We start from the raw sequence: 21,469 nt of genomic DNA, 5'->3' as shown, positions 1-21,469 counted from the left end.
AACCAATAGCAAATATTGATTTAAGACAGAAAGTAAAGGTTTTAAATCACAATAACAATAATTTAAACTGTCCCATCACCAAAGCTCTTTAAGAAGAGGCTAAGTACATATCCAAAAAATGTCTCCATCTTCATCTTGAACCCATCACTTCTCTGTGAAGAAGTGGTGAAACATATGTCATTAGGCTTGTCAATGTAATGTGGGAATCTTGTTTTATTTTACAATAAGTGTCACATGAGGTTTTTCATTCTCTCTTTAAATTGAAGGTAAGATAGGGAAGAAAAAATATTGGTTCATTGAAAATAAATAAAATGAAAAAGAAAAAAAAGAAGAGGCTAGGAACTGACTTTATGTCAGAGATGTTGCAAAGGAGATAAATGGTCAAGTGGGAATTTAACTAGAAAGTTTCAAAGGTCCATTTTAACTCTAAAATTGTTTGCTATTCTGTAATATTGTCAATAAAAGGGACCAATAAGGCTATAAATAAGTTGCAGGTAAATGAAAGGACAACTCAACAGATTCTCCTCAGAGATGAACAAAGGAATTGGCAAGAAAAAACCATATCATATTTGGTTACCTCCTTTTGAGATGCCCATGATCAGCAAGGCAGAACAACATGACATTTCAAAATCTATTATAAAGAGGAAGCAAAAAAAAAAGTTCTATAAAAATATTAACAAGAACCTTCACATTAAGACAATATATATCTTGTTGTCAAGTCATTTTTCAATGATGCTTGACTCTCTGGGACTCCATTTGAGGTTTTCTTGGCAAAGATGCTGGAATGGTTTGCCATTTCCTTCTCTGGCTCATTTTATAGATGAGGAAACTGAGGCAAACAAAACAGAGTTAGATGACTTGCCCAGGGTCACACACCAGATTTCAACTCACAAAGATGACCCTGCCTAATGCTGACTCTCTAATCTCTACATCATATATATCTTGATATATTTGATCTCCCACCCTTGAGTCTTTACACTGGCAGCATCCTACACATAGAATTCTTTTCCACACCCCCTTTCCATCTTGGAATCCCCTACGACTCTTCAAGGCTCATCTCAAATGAAGTACTTTCTGAAAGAGGCCTTTCTTGATTCCCCAAATGTTAGTCAAAGATGTTAACTTTGTATTCATTTCATACTTCGCTATTTTTTAATTATTTATCTCTGAACGTGCAACATTCTCAAGTAGAATGCAAGCTTCTAGAGAACAGGAATTGTTAAAATTTTTGTCACATCTCCAGAATATATCCCAGTGCCTCCACAGAGAGGGGAATTTAATAAATTCTTATTGGAAGGGGAAATAAACGTGAATGTAGTCTGTGGAAAATGTTGGAAGATGAGTTTGGATTTAAGTAATGAGATGACTGAGAAGCTAATGCCCGCATATTATAACCAGAGACTGAACTTTTGATTTCATTAGAATAAAGAGTTCCAGAAGAAGAAATTCTTTAAAGCAATGAAGTCATCTCCTTTGCAATTTATAGTCTTTCTTTCCTTTTTTTTTAACCCTTACCTTCCATCTTATTATCAATTCTTAAGACAGAAGAGCAACAAGGGCTGGGTAATCAGGGTTAAGTAACTTGCCCAACAGAGTCCCATATTTAGGAAGTGTCTGAAGTTATATTTGAATCCAGGTCCTCCTAACTATAATCTTGGAACTCTATCCATTGGGCTACCAATCTGTCCCTATTTATAATCTTTGTTTTAAAAAGTTAGAGGGCAATAAATGTAGCAAAACCTGAAAAAAATGACAAAATTAACTTTATCTTAACATGAGGCAGCCATAGTATACCGGATTGAGAGCTGGCCCTGGAGAAAGGAAGAACTAACTAGGTTCAAGTCCTCTCCTGGCTTTGACACCTACTCATTATATGTCCATGGACAAATCATTTATCCTTTCTAAGACTAAGTTGCAGAGAAGATCCCAATCTGTATTAGGAAAACAAGTTTTCTCAACCCCAAATTACCTAGGACCAGCATTGGCAAACCTTTTCTGAATTCAAAAAAGTGCCCAGAGGGCAAATTCAAGCTGTCTGTGAGCCCCCTCATTACCTGAAAGAGTTGAAGGAGGAATTGCTTGTTTTGGTAGGTTGGACAAAGGGGTAAAGCATGCAAAAATTTTCCTCTGGTGCTGGGAAGATGGAGAGCAGAGCAGCAGAGTGCCATGTCTTCTCTAATGCTGCTAGACCAATTGAATTCCATGTTGATCTTTATATATATATATATATATATATATATATATATATATATATACTCGATACTCTATAAATATAGATATAGATGATATAGCACAGGATTTGGAATCCAGATCATCTAAGATCAAATCTTGCCTCAGATACTACCTACCTAATCATTGGTTCTTCTTCTTCTTCTACCTCATTCAATCTGTAAAGTGGATATAATAATACCTATATCTCCCAGTTGTTGGGAGGATCAAATGAGATAATGTTTGCAAAACACTTTGCAAATCTTAAAGCACTACATAATGCTAGCTAGGAAGGTGGGAGTATTAGAGGTGGTGGTAATGGTTGGAGGAAAAGGAAGAGGGGCAGCAATAGTAAAAGAAACCACTGGCTATGGACATGAGAGGATTTCCACAATTAACTATGTTCAGTGAGATTAGCTGATCAAATCAAAGGTCAAAATCAACACTAAATTAAAAGAAAAAACAAGGATGAAAAGCTTAAACAGCTTTATCTCCACCCATCTAAACGCTGGTAGTAAAAAATAAGAAATGTGTACAGATAAATGAACTGTAACTCAATCTACATTTCTTAGAAAGTGTAATAGCAATAGCCAGATGTCAGCAGGAACAGCAGTGGTAGCCAGATGCCAGCCCAGAAATCACCTCAGTCAGCACACACTCAATCTCCCTGTCAAAAGGTAAGACATTACAGCCAAGAGAAATACCAATTGCCCTGGCTATATTCTAATACCAACTCATTAGCAAAACAATATGGAAGGAAGACTGCAAATGATCTCACAGTATCATTTTTAAATAACAGTGAAGAATACTAGAACAGAGAGGAAACCCAAAGAAAGTTTGATATGAGATTAATTAACTGGGGATGGACAGATATCATGCTGTGTATAGAGAAGGGGACCCAGAATTCCCCAAAACTTTCACTTATCACAAATTGCTCCCTGCCCCCCCCACACACACATATACATACATCCACCTTTTTAATAACATCCTAGTAATGATAGATAGTTCTGAATCATGGAACCCCACGGTCTTGGAAGAATCAAAACTACAGGTGGCTCAAAGAACAATGGAAAGATGCAAGGATGCTGCTGCATGTTACCCAAGTTGATTTGTACACAGTAAAGCCTCAGAAGACATAAGGAAAGAGATGAACCAGGAATGTGGAAAGAATAAATAGAGAGATCACCCAAATACTGTACTGGTACTCACAAAAGACTAAAAGCCTGAGACAGTGCCTAGAATATTGGATAGCTCAATGAGAAAGCAAACTATGGGTGATCACCTGTGCTGGGGAGAAAGTGACACACTGATGAGCTCACTGGTGTATCCAACAATGGTAAATAGTTCCACAGAGCTGTAATAATAGGTCTAAAATCAAAGGAAGGCTAAATTAAAATTCATACTAGGAACAAAATATGTGTTCTGCTCTTCATATGCTAGTGGAAGCAACCAGTGACAGAATAGAGGCATGATAAAAGGCAACTTCTTTGATTACTTTAGCATTCACAAAAGTATTCATAAGCAAAAAGGGATTTGTTTTTTTCATAATATCTATAGGATCTGTGTTCTAAAAAGGATTGAAAGAATTTCCAATGGCTTATTCTTCAGCATGTTTTTAATTTATTTGGTTTCCCATTTGTAATCCTCATCCTATTGGGAACAGAAATACTATTTCCTTCTAATATGTGTCTCTCAAATATTTTTAATGGATGGGGAGAAAAGCATTAGAGCATTTTGGTCTGGGGTAGAAAGAGGTGGAGAAATATACACATTCTCCAAGCTTTGACACTTACTAGCTTTGTCACCGGGCACAAGTCATTCAAGTTCTTGAAGTCTCAGCTTCCTCATCTGTAAAATGGGGATAATAATACTTGTACTTATCTACTTTATCAGATTGCTATAGGCTTAATGTTGCAAAACTTAAAAGTATAACAGAAATGGACATTATAATTATTCACTATTACTGTAAGAGTTATTGCAATTAGTTACTTTTTTAAATGAGAGAATATTTATAAATGGTCAGCAAGCCTTAAAGTGTAATAGAATGAAACTATTAGCTAATATTATTATTATTATTAAAGAAAAAATAAAGGGAACTTGCTATCTACTTTGTTAAAGGGAGTGTTCATGTTGGAGAAGTCACCCACCTTTCAAAGTGTCAAAGTCAAATAACTTTTCGAGACTACCAATGCTGACAGTGTCTCTTCTAATTTTCGTTTACAATTAAATTTCCTGGAATATGCCCTGTACAATCATAAAATTGATAAGCAATGAAATGTTTAATTTCCTCACAGAATTTAATATAAATTATCAGGTCAAATGTAATAGGAGGCTAAATCAAACTTTTATTCATTAAAACAGATAGTTTTTAGAAAATTATCTCTAAGAGGAAAATAAAAAACAATTTTGAAAAACAATCTTCCTCAATTCACCCTTTCATTCATCCTCCACCATCCCTACCTGCCAGCCAAGGGGAGATATTCATAATGGAAAATCCTTTGTGACTATCTGCCTTAAATATGCATATTATTTCCCAAAAAGTAGCAGAAAATGTTTATTTCATACAATGCAAATGTTTGCTCAGTACTTCCTTTACTTCTTATATCTCATAGTACACTCTTTCATACTTTTTCTGACCACAGAAGTTGCTCAACAATAATGTCAATATACTTCATTGAATGAATTATCCCCAAAAGTAGAAGAGCATCTTCCAATCACTAAGACTTATTTTGAGAACTATGTTCTTCTCACTAACTATTTGTTGTTTAAAGATGTTTGCCAGTACTAAAAAGAAGAGAAACTAATAAGACACAACAGGTCCATTTTAGTATAGGTTAATACTAAACAAAAGCTTCCTATTTGTTCCACATACTTTCACACCTTGTATTGAAGAAAAAAAAATTGTATTCCAAATGACTGATTGCATAACTTGAATACCAAATTTGTTGCCCAAATCCTTTTTACTTCTATCATTTTTTTTATCTGCAAGTAATAAAATTTTAAAATTGCATTGCCAGAATAAGCACAATCTAAGCACATCAATTTGTGTAAGAAAATTCAATCTAAAATGCAGATTCATTTTTATGTTTTCAATAGAGCTTGAAAGAGAAGCTCACTATGTTGCTATCAAAACTAAGAAGTAGTTTCTAAAACAGAAATAGTAAAATAAATATAAATACAACATAAAGTAAACCAAATGACAAATTCAAAGCACATATATTCATTTTTATAGCAATGACTTCTACTTCTGCCCCAGATCCCCTCCACTCCGTCCCCCCATATATGGAAAAATATCTCTCTCTTCTCTGTCCAACCAACTTTAAAATTACCTGAATTGAAAGTTTTTTAAGGATCACTTAAGTTCTACTTCTAGCATTGTTCTATAATGGACTGCTAAAAATAGATGATTCACAAATTGAGGACAGAAGTCTTCAGGGAGTCATGGGAGAGGTTATGAGATGCAATCTGACAAAGTGCTTCTAAGGCCCACTTAAATATAATCCCATCATCATATAGAAGAACAATAAGGGCATACGCCTTGAGGAAAAGGTTTTTAAATTATCAAGTAAATCCCCATATACCTTGAATTTTAGCCAAGAACCTGAAATACAGAAAAAACGATTACAGTTTAGCATTTTACTACCACAACTATATAAGCACACACATACAACTCAGAGAAGGAGAAAGAAAGAAGGAATGTGAGAGGAAGGTAGGAGAAGATGAGTCTCCTAAAAGTTTGTTCCTAAATAAGAAAACTGAAGGTAAGAACTGATCAATTAGCCACTGAATTTGATCAATGAAAATAGCCAATGTGGACAATCAGAATACCCGGATTTTCTTTTCTGAATTAGAGATTACCTTATCTACTACTCTAGTGATACAGATACAATTTAAATGCCTCTATTTTTTATAAGAACTAGAAAAGGAGTCAAAAGAGGAACAAAAGATATTACGTGATTACAACTTCTAAGTACGGTTTCTTCGTGTTTATGCAAAAGTCAAGCAACCATATTGGTTTCTGTAGTAACAGACAGGAATAATAGATATCCATGATGGACAGGCAGAGTGCCATGGGGTGAATAAAGATTCAACCTTGGAATCAGAAAATCTTACATTCAAAGTCTGTTTTTGACACGTCAACTAGCTATGTGACTCAATCCAAATCACTTAACCTCTCAAGGTTCTAGATAGAACTTCAAAACTATAAGTTGTACAGAAGGTATCAACCTGCATTGGTAGAGGGAGTTTCAGCATTGGGAGCTCCTATCCTTTTCATAGAAGATGACTAGGTGGTGCAAGGGATAGAGTGCCAGCCCAGGAATAAGGAAGATCTGAGTTCTAATTGGGCCCCAGGCACCAAAACTATGTAACCTTGAGCAAGTCATTTAACCTTTGTTTGCCTCAATCCTCTAGAAAAGAAAATGGCAAACTACTCCAGTATCTTTGTAAAGAAAACTCTATGTACAGTATTGGCGTGCTATGCTATAAAAAGTCACCGTTTAATGACTGAACAACAATCCTTATCATAATAATGACCTTAAAGCATTTTAAAAGATCTTGAATGGGGGCAGCTCAATGGATTGAGAGCCAGACCTAGATATAGGAGGACCTAGGTTCAAATCTGGCCTCAGACACTTCCTAGCTGTGTGACTCTGGGCAAGTCACCCCCCCCCCCATTGCCTAGCCCTTACCTCTCTTCTGCCTTGGAACCAATACATAGTATTGATCCTAAGATGGAAGGTAAGGGTTTATAATTTTTTTTAATAAAAAGACCTTGAATGTGTTTTGAAATTAGGTTAAATGATAGTTTTAATGTTAAATATATTTTATTCTAAGGGCCATTTCAATTTTCTCTACTCTTCATAAAATCACTCTGTGCAATTGATATTTGTTGGACTGGTATTTCATTTCTCCCTATATCACTTGCTCATCCAATGACTTCTAAGGTGACAGATAAAAGCTACAGAATCTCGCAAGTCAGCATCTCACCTTACAATAATCCTCTTTGGGATGAGATTTAATGAAATATACTATTTCTAAAACCAATACTTATCATGCATCTACTACCTATGGGATATTACTCTAGACCAGGAGTTCTTAACCTGGCTCCATGGATGACCTGTCCCTGCCTTCCCACCAAAAAGTCCTTGGATAGATTTCAGATTGGATGGGGGTGGAGGTGGGGGAATCTTACCTTCACTTTCACTAACCTTTAACTGAAACATTGCATTTCCTTCCATAGGTAACAAACCACAATAACATTAGCAGAACTGTGACTTTTGTCACCAACAGAAATCTACATGGGTAGTGAAAGGTATTTTCACATCACATGAAGGTTGTTATATGCATCTCAAACTGTCATTTCCACTCATCACTGCTTTAAAATTACTACAGTTATTATACCTGCTGCTAGAGCTTAGTGGATCACAACTTTTAAATAATTTTATGATTTTATTTTATTATAGGTTTCCTTCATAATTCTAGGTTAATGTATTTTAAAACATTATTTTGAATAGGGCTCAGTCCATAGGCTCCACCAGATTGTTAAAGGATTTCATCATCATCACACACACATCTGCAAAAAGCTTAAAGAAGCTCTACTCTAGGCACAATGTAAGAGATTACCTCCAATTAATTTAGTCACATTCAATCACATACTATTTTATCTCATTTTAGAAGAATCACAAATCAATCATCTTAAATAATATCAACTACAATAATAACCAATTAATGCAAGATACCAAAACCAAAGTAGAGCACCCAATGACAAATTCTCACTCACTGAGATGCTAGACAAGTCACATCTCTTTGGCTCTACATGACGTCTAAAGTTCTTTTCATTTTTTACACTGCATTTAAATGAGTTTAAAACAACTCATATATAATGTCCTAAAAACATTTAGGTGATATGTTTTGTTTTGTTATAAACTGGGAAAACAGAATGGCATATTTACTTCAGTTGTGAAGAAGAAAAATGTTATTCAGCAAATAAATGGAAAAAGTATTGTTTCAACTCCAGAAACAAATTATTAGAAATAAAATAGATAGATTTGATTAAATAAAAATAAAGCAATGCTTCCAAATAAAAAATTAAATAGACTAAAAGATATATTAGTGGTAAATATGCCTTTAAAAACTATCATTAAGGAAAAGACACAAACTAAAAGAGCCTTAACATTCATTCTTTAATGGATTTTCAATGGCTTTGAAGAGACAACTCCTTATTTGGGAAAATCTACAATCCAGAAAAACATAAATTAAAACAATTTTGAAATACCAACTTACATCAAAAGAAAGTGAGACCTATAAATGTGATTGTACTCTTTGACCTAGTGAATCAGCTTCCAAGACTAGATGGTAAAGATGGTATTTGAAAGAGAAAAAGACCAAAAAGAAGAAGAAAAAGAAAATTGGAACAAGCATTATATGAAAAACAATTTAAAAAATAGTTGTAAATAAGATGAACTATTGATTTAATGAAACATTGCAACATAAAATATTAAAAATAAAAATACTAAAAACTACAATAGATCTATAGGAGGTACTAAGTGAAGAAAACAGAACTAAGGCTGATTAAAACCATTTAAACAGCAGGAAGACAGAGTAAGAGGTCACAATGAAGTCAATTGCTCAATATCTCCTTTAAAAGAGCAAGAAAAAATTCTCAAAAAAGGGTTACAAAAATAAGTCAACAAAATAAAAATCTATTTTAAAAATTAACAAATCAAAGAACATCTCTGACAAAACATTAACGATTTTTGAAAGAGTTGAAAATCCAATGTAATATCATCTAAAATAGTGTAGCATCAGAACCAAAGCCTGAATTTTCTCAAAGTACAATAAAATTTGTAAAAAAATAAAAATATTATGAATCAAGTAAAAGAAGAAATGGAAAAAATAATATGAAATAAAGATATTTTGTGTAATTAAAGAATACTAAGCCAAGGTGATAATAAAACTCAAGATTTTAAAACATAAAGGTGGAACACTTAAGTACAATCATGTAACTGATTTTTTTAACTGCTTATTTCAGTAGAGAAAATGAGAGAAAGAATAATGGAAGCAAAAAATTGAAACCAGAAAATAACACTACTGGAAAAAGATTTGGATGTGATGAAAATAAAGGTAGCAAATCTGGAGAAAAGAGAATTTGAAAAACTATCCGAAAAAAATACAAATAAGGAACATGTTACAGGTAAATTTGTAGAATTCACGCAATGTCAAGAGGAAACAACCAAAAATTTAACTCATATAGTTTTAACATTGACAAGCTTCAAAAACAATATCATAGAGATGATTTCAATAATTAATAACAATGAGGAGGAGGAGGACAACAGTTGATAGTTATAAAGCAGTTTTTACAAACATCTCATTTGCCTCTCACAAAGTCAGTAAAATGTAGGTATCTCCACTTAGGGGATGAGGAAAATGAGTTCCAGAGCTTAACTAATTATGAACGTAGGAATCCAAACCTCTTGAATCTAAGTCTGATATCCCATACGCTATTATGAGAAACCAGAAAGAAAAGCATCACATCTGAAAAAAATTCCAATTTGACTTGTGCAAGGTTTTCTGCAATAAAAAATAATCAGGATAGATCATATAAAATTTAACAAAGATCGGTTTTAAAATGAAGCATGCCTATTAAAAAGAAAAATAAGGTGAACATTTAATGTTAAAAATGACTTCATAGGAAAACAATAAACTGGGAGAACATTTTTTATAACAAAACTCTCTGACAAAAGTTAATTTCCCAAATATATAAGGAACTAAGTCAGATTTACAAAAAATTAAGCCATTCCCCAAATGACAAATGGTCAAGGGACATGAATAGGCAGTTTTCACAGGATGAAATAAAAACTATCAATAAGCACATGAAAAAGTATTCTAAATCCCTCCTGGTTAGATAAATGCAAATTAGAACAACTCTGAGGTATCACCTCACACCTAGCAGCCTGGCCAATATGACAGCAAAAGAAAGTGATAAATGTTGGAGGGGATGTGGCAAAATTGGGACACTAATACACTGCTGGTGGAGTTGTGAATTGGTCCAACCATTCTGGAGGGCAATTTGGAACTATGCACAAAGGGCTTTAAAAGAATACCTACCCTTTGATCGAGCCATACCACTGCTGGGTGTGTACCCTAAAGAGATGATAAGGAAAAAAAACTTGTACAAAAATATTCATAGCCGTGCTCTTTGGGTTGGCAAAAAATTAGAAAATGGAGGGGTGTCCATTGACTGAGGAATGGCTGAACAAATTGTGGTATATGTTGGTGATGGAATATTATTGTGCTGAAAGGAATAAAGAAATGGAGGAATTCCATGTGAACTGGAGTGACCTCCAGGAATTGATGCAGAGTGAAAGGAGCAGAACCAGGAGAACATTGTACACAGAGACTGATACACTGTGGTACAATCTTATGTAATGGGCTTTTCTACCAGTAGCAATGCAATGAACCAGGACAATCCAGAGGAACTTAGGAGAAAGTTCCACATCCAGAGAAAGAACTTTGGAACCAGAAATACATTATAAAAATATATGCTTGACCATGTAGTGCGATAGGGATGTGATTACGATTTTGATGTTAAAAGACCATTATGCTGTAAATATGAATAACATGGAAATAGGTTTCTAACAACAATATATGCATAACCCAGAGGAACTGCTTGTTGGCTTTGGGAGGGTGGAGGAAAAAGCAGGGGGTGGGTTGAATCATGTAACTATGGAAAAATATTCTAAATAAAAATTAAAAAGGAAAAAAATAAAAATGACTTCACAATTTATGGCAAAAAGCCCAAATATCAGAGTAGCTTTTCTTTTGTAGACTCAACATCAAAGATCTCTGAGTGACAAATTAATACAAAATAAAAAAGAAATTATTCAAATAAAGGATAAATTATCAAGATAGAAAATAAAGGAATAAATTAATAAATCAAACTAAGAATTGTGCAGAGGGGCTGGGGCCACCATAAATTGTGATTTTCATATCTAAGCAAAAAAGAAATGAAAATAGATTCTTACTATCAAAATGGAAAGATCACAATACATAGAGAAATTTGGGTCACCTCAAATTTCTCCTTCATTCTACTCCTATCAGATTCCAGGGCCCACCCTCACTCTCAAAATTATTCTGCATTCACTGGAATCTTTTGTTTTACACTAAAATCTGCTCTCTAGACACGTGAATGATTATATTGTAGGTATCCCATGTAAATTTTCTTTCTTCAGTATCCTAAAACTCATTCATGCTAGTGCTTTACCATTGTACAATGGTATTGTAAACAACTAAAGAAACTGAGCCAAGAAACTGAGACTATATAAGAAATGAATAAAAAATAATAAAATAATAAAATACCTATAATAACTGATGAAAACAAGAAATTGTAATTAAATTGATGTTGGATGGAGAAATTTTAAAAGACCCTAAGAAACCACTGTGTAGAAAGAGATTAGGAATAGATTGATTCACAAATTAATTCTATCCAACATGTAAAGGACAAATGATCCCTAGAACCTAAACTGTTTTCCAAAAACAGAGAAAGAAGTAGATTTCATAACCATTTGTCTACATGACAAATATGGTTCTTCTACTCTCCAAACCTTAGCTAAGAGAAAGGGAGCAAAAGTGTATTGCCATTCATAAAAACTTAAGACATGTAGATTATAACTTGATTATGAATATAAGTTACAGGAAATTTCCTGGGACCCACAGTTTAAATTCTTACCCAGATTCATATAATAAATGTTATAAATAAGTTTTGAATCCAGGTGTTGCTGTCTCTATGCATGATAACACTATTCTCTTCTACCTCTTCTAATGAATATCAGTAAAGAAATATTAAATAGTGGCAAAAAGACTGCAAAAATATATCATAATGTCTCAAGATCAAAAAGGAGTTGTTTAAGGACATTAAGAATAGTTCAATTTTAAGAAGATAAATCATATCAAGAAAAATCTAAATATTCTGTTTATATTTTAAAACAGTAGGAATTAAAGAATTTTTCTTTAAAATGACAAAAAATTGGCTTGAAACAAAAATATTATATAGAGTAGAGAAATATGTATCATTCTCACTAAAAACAAGAGTAAAGTCCACTTCTATCATATCTGACATAACTCAGAGATGCTACTTAACCAAAGCTATAAGAAAAAGAAGATAAAGGAAAAAGTTGCTAAGTTCATAAATGATTTCGATCTAGAATTTTAAAGCTACATTACATGAAAGGACAACTTATGTCTATTAAACAAAAGGAAATAGAAAAGACAAAAATAAATAAATTTTGTTCTATAAAAAACATTTTTGGATTTTTAATTTGGAAATGGCATGTCATTCACAATCTATATGAAATCAACAACTTTATGAACAAATTCTTTTCTCCAACAGTAAAAACAACACCACACACAAACACAAAATATAGAAAACTAAGTCCTTTCTTAAAGAGGTGCATATTGTCACTATCCATTTAAAAAATTTAATAATTTAGTAATTTAAAATTTAATAAGAAAAATGAAAATGAAGACAACTTAGGAGTATCGCTTTAGAGACATCAAATTGGCAAAAATAACTAAAATAAAATAAATCCAATTCTAGGAAGGTTCTAAAAATACAAGCACCCTAGCTACAAGTGCTAACAGAGCTATCATTTAATGGAATATTTTTGGAAAACAAGATGGCAAGAACAACATACCTGTCCATATCCTCTGACACAGTTATCCCTACTGTTAGAACTTTAAGTTCTAATATCATCTAAGGATGTTATTAAAGGGGGGAAATTACAAAAAAAAACAAACAAACATATTTTTAGAAACAAGCTATAACAGGATAAGAACTAAAAATGTGACTTTATTGGGATAAGGAAATCCCAGAAAAGAACATTCACTCTATAAATGAAAGCTGACCTTCTCCCTACAATTTATAATGTGAAAAAGTTTGCCTCGATCAAAATGAGATTCTGGTAACACTCCCTTGTGGACAAAACCAGATTCAAATGTTATTTGAGAAATATTTAACAAAATAAATAAAAATACAACAGAATATTGATAATGTTAGCATGTGGTTTTTCAAGTCAACCAAGGATATACACATGGGGTTTGGTGGCCCTGTTTCTATTTGAGTTGAATTTAGAGCTCTAGAGAACTAATATGTGACTTGCCCAAGATCATACCACCAGAATGTGTCAGAGACAGGACTTGAGGGCAGGTCTTCCTGGATTCAAGGTCAGTTCTCTATCAACTAATCTATGTTGTTTATGTTTAACCAAACCAGGAAAAGAGAAAGAATTGAAGAGCTACGGGGAGAGAATAAAGAAATATGAAGTAGTATTACTTAGTGGCAGCAACATACAGCATGGCAATATATAGAATGACTGTACCTACCTAGTTTTTAACAATATAAATCAGGGAGGGCAGAAAAAGATGAAGTAACAACAAATCAGATGAAGAAAAGTAAGGGAAAAGGGCATTTGTATTATCATTTTGTTAAAGAAAATAAAACTTAAAGAAATCATAAATAATTTGGACACAAGATTTTACATACTTTAATGTCTTGGGTATTTTTCTTAAAATTAGAATTTAATAACAGTAAAACCCAGAGGAATTGGGTATGGGAGGAGGGCAGGGAAAGAACATGAATCTTATAACCATGGAAAAATATTCTAAATTAATTAAAGTTTTCAAAAAAAAAGAATTTAATAACATTAACAAAAAACAAAGCAATAAAACTCAATAAGAGGATCAGAAATGATCAGAGCTAATATTAAAATATCCATATAGACAAAACTATAATCTTCCTTTTAGCTATTCACAAATAAATATTTATTAAGATTATACCAGGCATTTTACTTACTTGGAATACCAACTCAAAAGAGAATCGGTCCCAGCTGCCCTGAAGGAGATTACATTCTAACTAGAAAGACATATATATGTGGGGATGGGGTGGTGGAAAGGCGAAGATGACACTTGACTTCACTCTTAAAGGAAAGCTATCTAGGCAATTGACAGATAAAATTAAAATAATTAGTACTAGAGAAAAGTTCTTACATTTTATTTATCTGAATTTTTGCTGAGATGCATTTATAATAAACTATTTTAAAGATGATGTTCTATAGCAGGTGTTTTGGGTGGTTTTTTTTTTACCTTTTTTGTTTTAAAAACCTCTCTTGGGCAATCTGGTCAAGCCTATGGACTCAGAAAATTCCTTTAAAAGAAATAGACAAGGCAGCTGGGTGGCTCAGTGGATTGAGATCCAAGTCCAGAGATGGGAGGTCTTGGTTCAAATCTGAGCTCCGACACTTCCCAGCTGTGTGTGGATAAGTTACTTAACCCTCATTGCCTAGCCCTTTTAATTCTTTTGCCTTAGAATCAATATACAGTATTAATTCTAAGACTTAACGGTTAAAAAAAAAAGGAATAGAATAAAATACACAAGAAACAAGCTCCTACACACTAATTTGCAAACAAGAGTTCTCTAAGAACCTCTGCTCTAAAGCAGTCTTTTCAGCTATATTCAACTTTAGACAATTACTCCAAAGGCTCAGCAATCCTTAAAAAAAGTGGATTTATGTGTGTATGGGCATGTAAGCATATACATACACATATACACAAAGACTTTTACATACTAACTTTTAAATGTTCACACCTAAGTCCTATACTGCAAACTCTGTATATGCAAATGAGTAAAACAATTGAAAAACTCCAAATGTCTGGAAAACGGCATACTATAAACTTTCCAGTGAGCTTCTCTCAAAGAAATGTGTGCTCCACAAAGTGTTCACTTTAAGTGCAGAATGCATATCTGAGGAGGTTGTCAGAGTAATAGGAATTTCCATTTTACTTTTAAAATATATATTCCTAGGATCCAAAAAAGGGATAATACTACTAAAACTTTCCTTTCCGTGTTACATGCAACAACAACAACAACAAAAAAACCCTAAGAAAATTCACTGGGTCAAATATAACTCCTCCCCAAAGTAAAGTTTTTCATAGTTTGTTAACAACTGACAACTTTTATTTGGAAAGAAAATATTGTCATTTCCAAAACTTTATTTATGTGTCTATTAAGATTTCATTTGAACCTATGCATTGTCACTTTTTCTTCTTAGCTATTTTTTTTTTGTCTTCAAACAACTACTTAAACAGTTAAGGGGGAGACTCAAATATTTTTCTTGAAAAAAAACAAACAGAAAATGTACATTTCAATGGGAATATAATATTCTCTATCCTGAAAGCAGGCAGGTCCTGGGTAACCTAACTTTAATAAAAAGCTTCCTAAACCCCCTTTCCTTTTTGTTCCTTTGAGAAAATGGTGAAGCAATTTGCATTTACAGCTTAGTTCCTGTTTCCAAAATTCCCCCTTTAACTTTTTCTTTTCTCTTTTTATGGTGGGTATAAATAGCACCAAATTGTCAAATCACAGCTATTTTGTGTGCTACCTATACAAATAGGTCTGATTCCTGGCAAGTCATAAAACAATGACTGCTGAATTCCATAGTCCTTTGATATCCCAACTTGTCTGCAGGGCTTCAAAGCGGTCCTCCAGTACTTCTCTTGGGGCACTACTAAAAAACAACTTCCACAGAAACACACAGAAGATAAAATGTTCCAGCCCCTGTAACAGACACAGTTACACAAGTCAAACCGATCTGTAACATAGTGGTAGGGCTTTCGCCATAAGGAAAATCCTCATTCTGCGAGTTCTTTGGATGGCTTCAGAAATTTGGGCCACCCCAAATTTCTCTTTCCTTCTCCTCCTATCAGGTTCCTGGGTCCACCTCACTCTCAAAATTATTCTGCATTCACTGGAATCTTTTGTTTTACACTCAAATCTGCTCTCTAGATACGCAAATGATTATATTGTAGGTATCCCATGTAAATTTCCTTTCTTCGGTACCCTAAAACTCATTCGTGCTAGAGCTTTACCACTGTACAATGGTGTCCTGAAAATCAGCCTTCAAATGGATCTGAGCAGGATGTGACCCGAAAGCAAAGAAAATGATTTTGTTTGTGGTGGGGGTGGGGAAAGATGATTCTTGTCTAACTTACAGAAACCTGTCCTACTACTTTAGAGCCACATCCTATTTATGTTTGTATCTATGTTACATCAGCTCAGCACAGTGCCTGGCACATAGACCATGTTTTAATAAAGGCTAGTTGACCGTCTACATCAACATAGAGGCATTCTTGCACACATGCCTAGTATTTTTTACAGGAAAGAAATGATGATTGAGATACACAACCATGACAGTTAGGATGATAAAGTATATTTCCAGTCTAGCCTCTGGAAACTCACAATATGGCACATCATTTGAGCTAGCCACTGGGGGGGGGGGGGGGGGAGGAGGTATCCCCCTTCTATCCAAATATCTCCCACTATCCAAAGTTTTCATGTACAAAAATAGCATAAAGGCTACATATAGCCACTAAAATATAGTAAGAGTGGCAGATATTTTCTCAGGTTTTCCCCCCTCTCCTGCCAATGGCAAGAAGCCAAATCATTTTCCTTACTACAATACTGCTGGCAGCTCCATTATAAAATGCCAGTTTTAATGGAAAAACTATTCCAAAAGATAAAAGCAGGTAGTGAATACTTAATCCCTGAGCGAGCAGTGAGACAATATAACCTAGCCTTTCACATGGGAGAACTCATCCTTTGGGCTATATGAAGGAACAATAAAGAATACTTAAATTCCCCCATCTTACCCCACATGTTCCCTTTTACTTCACTGCAGGAGTAAGAAAGAATTTCTGCCAAAAGAAACCCAGAATATAATCTTCCAAAGGTTACAGTAGGTGTTTTTCATGTTAATTCCAGTTTCATTTCTGGATCTCTTCCCTCTCCCCTAGACTGCAACTATGCATGCATATCAAATACCAAAAGGCCCTGATTCTGAAAACCCCAACTAATGAATGGATTTGTAGATGTAGATTGACGATAGCTGGGCAAAATTATTCACAATCATTCTCTTTTTCCAAAAAGTAGACATTTCAAAAAAATTAGAGCCATTTGTCCAGAACTCTTTGCTCAATTGTATATAGTTTTTTCCCCTCTCCTTATAGTCAAAACTGGCAGGCCAAACAGGCCCTAAATTTCTCCATAATATGATTGTGTAATCCCTCACATTTAATTTTATTTCCTCTCTTTTTTTCCTTAGGAAATAAGATCAACTAAATGCATTGACATACAACAAAATTCTAAACACGAGTGATAAAAATGCATACAGAGTAACCTTTAATCCATGCTATTAACTGACTTTATTCTATCTTGGCACGTTTGAAGTAACTCATCTAAGGATTAGTTAGGCTTTTATACACTTCTTTTTATCAGGAGTCTACCATTCTTGATTTAGTTTTGAGAGAAAAGGGTTTGCAAAAACTATAATAATCTCACAGCTGGAGATGGCTGGAAAGTCCGTTAGTACTCATTGTGCCCTTAATTTGCAATAAGCCTTTGTGCTCTTCTACTCCTCATTTTACATGCTGAGCAGTTTTATCACTGATAAAGTATTTATAAGCCAGTTATTTTAGATTAATGAATAAACCACTAAACTTTTATGCAAAATGACGTTGAATTTTCTCTTTAAAACATTGTAATTTATCTTCAGCGTCTTGATTGCACGAAAGCTTAACTACTTGTAATTTGCTTCACTAGTTTTCATATGACTATTCCAAGGCCAGATATAATTTTTAAGTAGTATTATTTTCAAACAGAGAAACAGAAATTTGCAGTAATGACTGAAGCCTTGAGGCAAACACACTGATCTAATCACAAAATTGTGAATTCCAAAATCTCATCTCCTACAGCCTTAAAAAGAAAGGATTTTTTTTGCTCACTGAACTTTGATTCATAGTGAAAACTTTTACATGATACAAACTACATAGCCTTGATATTTTACTTCATCTATTTTTCAAGGTAGATAAACTTTAATTACTAGATTTTTAAGTCAATGGATTAGTATTTCCTTTCCACTTATTAAATGGTCAAGATAATTACTATGTTAAGTAGTCAGTCATCAAGGACTTTATACATAAACAATTTTTTAAATTATGCAAATATCTTCAGAAGGTTATCAAACAAATCTCCAGGATAACATCCCATCTTCAGCAGAAGTTTTGAAATATAAGCACATGTAAAAGTAAAAAATTCTGAAATTGTCACATTCTAAGATTTGGAGCCACAAAGAAATATTCAAGTACTCATTTTCTGCTATATCACTTCCTGCAAATCAGCAGTACAAACCAATATTATAAAAAGAATCATGTCTAACCCAGTGAATATCTCCACAAAAATAGAAATACTAGCACTTAAAACTAATAGGGTCAAACACATTTTGCAAAGGCACTGATAAAATCTAGAGCAGCTGTTTAACTTTGCCTTTATAGTACCAAAAGTTTAAGTGATCTAATACAGTGTTGGTCTTTAGTAACCAGATCGTTTCCATTTAATTTTCAACCAAAGGAATGGAAAATAAAAACAAAATTATTCCATAGCTAGTCTATTTATTTGACAATCTAATATTTGCCAACTATTAACTTTTTATTCACACATATAGGCTTCATAATCACTTTCTTGATTGCTGAGGGGCTGGCCACACTAGAAAAAGTCCAGATTTTGGACAATCTGTACTATTAAAAAAAAGCAACTTACAAAAACTATGAATCAATAGGAAACTTTTTAGCTACCCAAGAAAAGGCATTAGGCTAAAAAATAAAGCGACATACATTTATTTTTTGTTAGATACCAATTATTAAGCCAGAATTCATATGGAAAGCTACAGAACTCATCCCACTTTGTGTATTCCCCAAAACTGCTGGACAAAAAAAAATTTTTTTAATGAACCCAATCAAATTACTCTAAGATTCCAATTTCCCAACTAAAACTAGCAATAAGTCTTTGATGCTTTTAAATAACAAAAACAATAATTCATTATACTATTAAGATGCTCTAGGTAAGATCTAATAGATGAGAAGGGCAAATAAATGATGAGAAATAACAAACAAAAAAGCTTTGTTCTTTTTCAGTATAAAGTATTTTACCCATAGATTAATTTTCTGAACAATAAGGATGATAAAGGATAGTGAGTGGGGGGGGGGGGGGGAATCAGTAAATATGAAAAGGCAAAATAACCAAAGTAGCCAGGGATTAAGACCCTTAGTTGTACATTATTTCCCATTTGATCCATGACAAGATTAGTGCTAGAACAACCCCCAAATTAGTTTTAAATTAAGTGATTTAAGAGTTAATAGGATTCCAACTGCCTCCACTTTTTTGGGTAAGGCTATGTTTCCAATATAGTCAAACATATTCCATACTATTAAAAAAAACATCAAAACTATGATTGTAGTCAAGTAATGCTACCATGAAGTCCTATTATGTGCCATGCAAAGGTGTGGGGAACTGAAGAAGTAGATACAACTAAGTCTGTGCTTTCAACACTACCTCAGATGTTAAGAATGTGATTTAAGTTAACCCTCAATTAAGAAAACTCAAATATTTAGGAAATTTTATTTGCTTTCATTAATTTTGTTGGGTGTTTTTAGTTTAATTTTTGATTTTTTCTTTTAGTTTTTCACTAAGAAGTGAAAAATGGCAACAAAAAAATAAATATAGCCAAAATTATTTGGAATCATGATTAGTAGAAATTATACTTAAATGGAACACAATGAGCACCTAGTCAATGTCTGGTGAATTGTAACATCACCAAATAGGAAGTTTTGTCACATGCATAATCTTAAAAATAAATTTCAAATTCAGAGTTAATATTCTTTAGCTTTGAGAACTTACTCCAAAAATTCTTTTACTGCCATATAATGATTTTCTTTTTTTAAAAAGTGGAGGAAATTAAATTACACTAAATTGTCTACTGCATACCTCATGCACGAATTTAACTAGTGCATAATCTTAAATTACACACAAATCCTAGTTCTCACAGCACATGGCCAACAAGAAGGCACTAGTTTTTGCCCCCATGGAGATTTAAGACAAATAGAAAATGATGACCTAGATAGAGAGAATTTGGAGCCCAAGTATTTCAATTTTTTTAAAAAAACTATTTGACCAAGATTTTCCCTGAGGAACATAGTAGGCACTTCAAAATTCATATTGGACAAGAGTATGGACACATAGAAATTTATAGATGCTTTTTTTCTTTCTATATATAGACTGGGTTTCAGAAAATTTTATATAAAACTATACATTAGCTAGTTACCACGTTTTTGAGAAGTTTTTATGTTTTTTAATTCTACTTTGCACTAAACTTCACAAAAAAAAAAGATGATGATCAGGGATGCAGGAGTTAGCAAAATTCCCCCAGTGTCTTCTAGTACATTAAAAGGTTAATCCCGCAAAGACTCTCAAGGGAAAACTTATACATCTATTTTTTTCCTCCAAATAAACAAACTAATACAAGACACTTTTCTCTTCTAGGATATAGCTCCCTGTCTCTTTAAATCTAAGCCTGCCCATAGCCCACACTCAATGAAAGCCCTATGTTTGCTGGCCTCTAGCCCACAATGTCAAGTAGCTTTCTTGCTATTGAATTTCAAGATTATTCTTTTTGGATCATTTGCCCTTTCGTTTTTAAGCATGCCAAAGCAAAAATAATGTCTTTTTTTACAATAACATAAAGAAAGCCTTGAGTTATTTACAAGTCTAAAAGTACAGAACACCTTGTACTTTAGGCCCCCTTTCACTAAGGAAATATGCTTCCACTATACATACATACATATATGTAGTACTTTTTGTTTTGAGTATATGTGTGTAAACACACATACATATATATGCTTGTTAAAGTAATTTTGCTTATTTCTATGATAAAACTATTTTACATATAATGTTTAGATTTGCCACAAATTTTGAAGACAGTTATATTCTAGGAACATATCCTATTTTCAGAATCCAATATCCTAAGCTTATAACATGAAGTTCCAACTCATGTTGTTTCAGCCCTGAAGTTTAAGCTTTCTAGATTTCTAAACAATATATTAAAAAACAATCAATTTAAAATTAAAGCAATCAGTTCACCATGTTGAATAACAGTGATACTTTGTTTTATTCTCATTCAAAAACATTTTCTATCTTGGAGAACACAAAACCAATTTAATAAACAGTTTCTTACTAACTAATGAACCTACAATTTAAAGGTAACACCAAAGGAAAAAAAGTAAAGTTTTATAAAACTGATCATCCTCTGAGTAACCCCTGAATATAATACTACTACCTGTAATTGGTAGCAAAAAGAACTTCTTTTGCCATTTCCAT

At 33.2% G+C, this 21,469-nt stretch overlaps 1 protein-coding gene across 8 annotated transcripts in view; it reads right to left on the bottom strand.

Moving 5' to 3' along the window:
* The window catches only part of MLLT3 (MLLT3 super elongation complex subunit), a 300,025-nt gene that overhangs the window by 265,202 nt on the left and 13,354 nt on the right, over nt 1-21,469 (bottom strand). Inside the window, exon 2 of one of the 8 annotated variants that reach the window (XM_056806667.1) lies at nt 4,002-4,056. The exons of the other annotated variants lie outside the window; for them this stretch is intronic. Within the exon in view, the coding sequence (XP_056662645.1) occupies nt 4,002 (1 nt within the window). The 5' untranslated portion in view covers nt 4,003-4,056. The remainder of the gene's footprint in view (nt 1-4,001; nt 4,057-21,469) is intronic. 8 annotated transcript variants of the gene reach the window in all.

Source organism: Monodelphis domestica, chromosome 7 (genome assembly GCF_027887165.1).
Source record: "Monodelphis domestica isolate mMonDom1 chromosome 7, mMonDom1.pri, whole genome shotgun sequence".
Taxonomy (NCBI): Eukaryota; Metazoa; Chordata; class Mammalia; order Didelphimorphia; family Didelphidae; genus Monodelphis; species Monodelphis domestica.
Note: the sequence above shows the minus strand (reverse complement) of the source record. Positions and strands in the feature narration are given on the sequence as shown.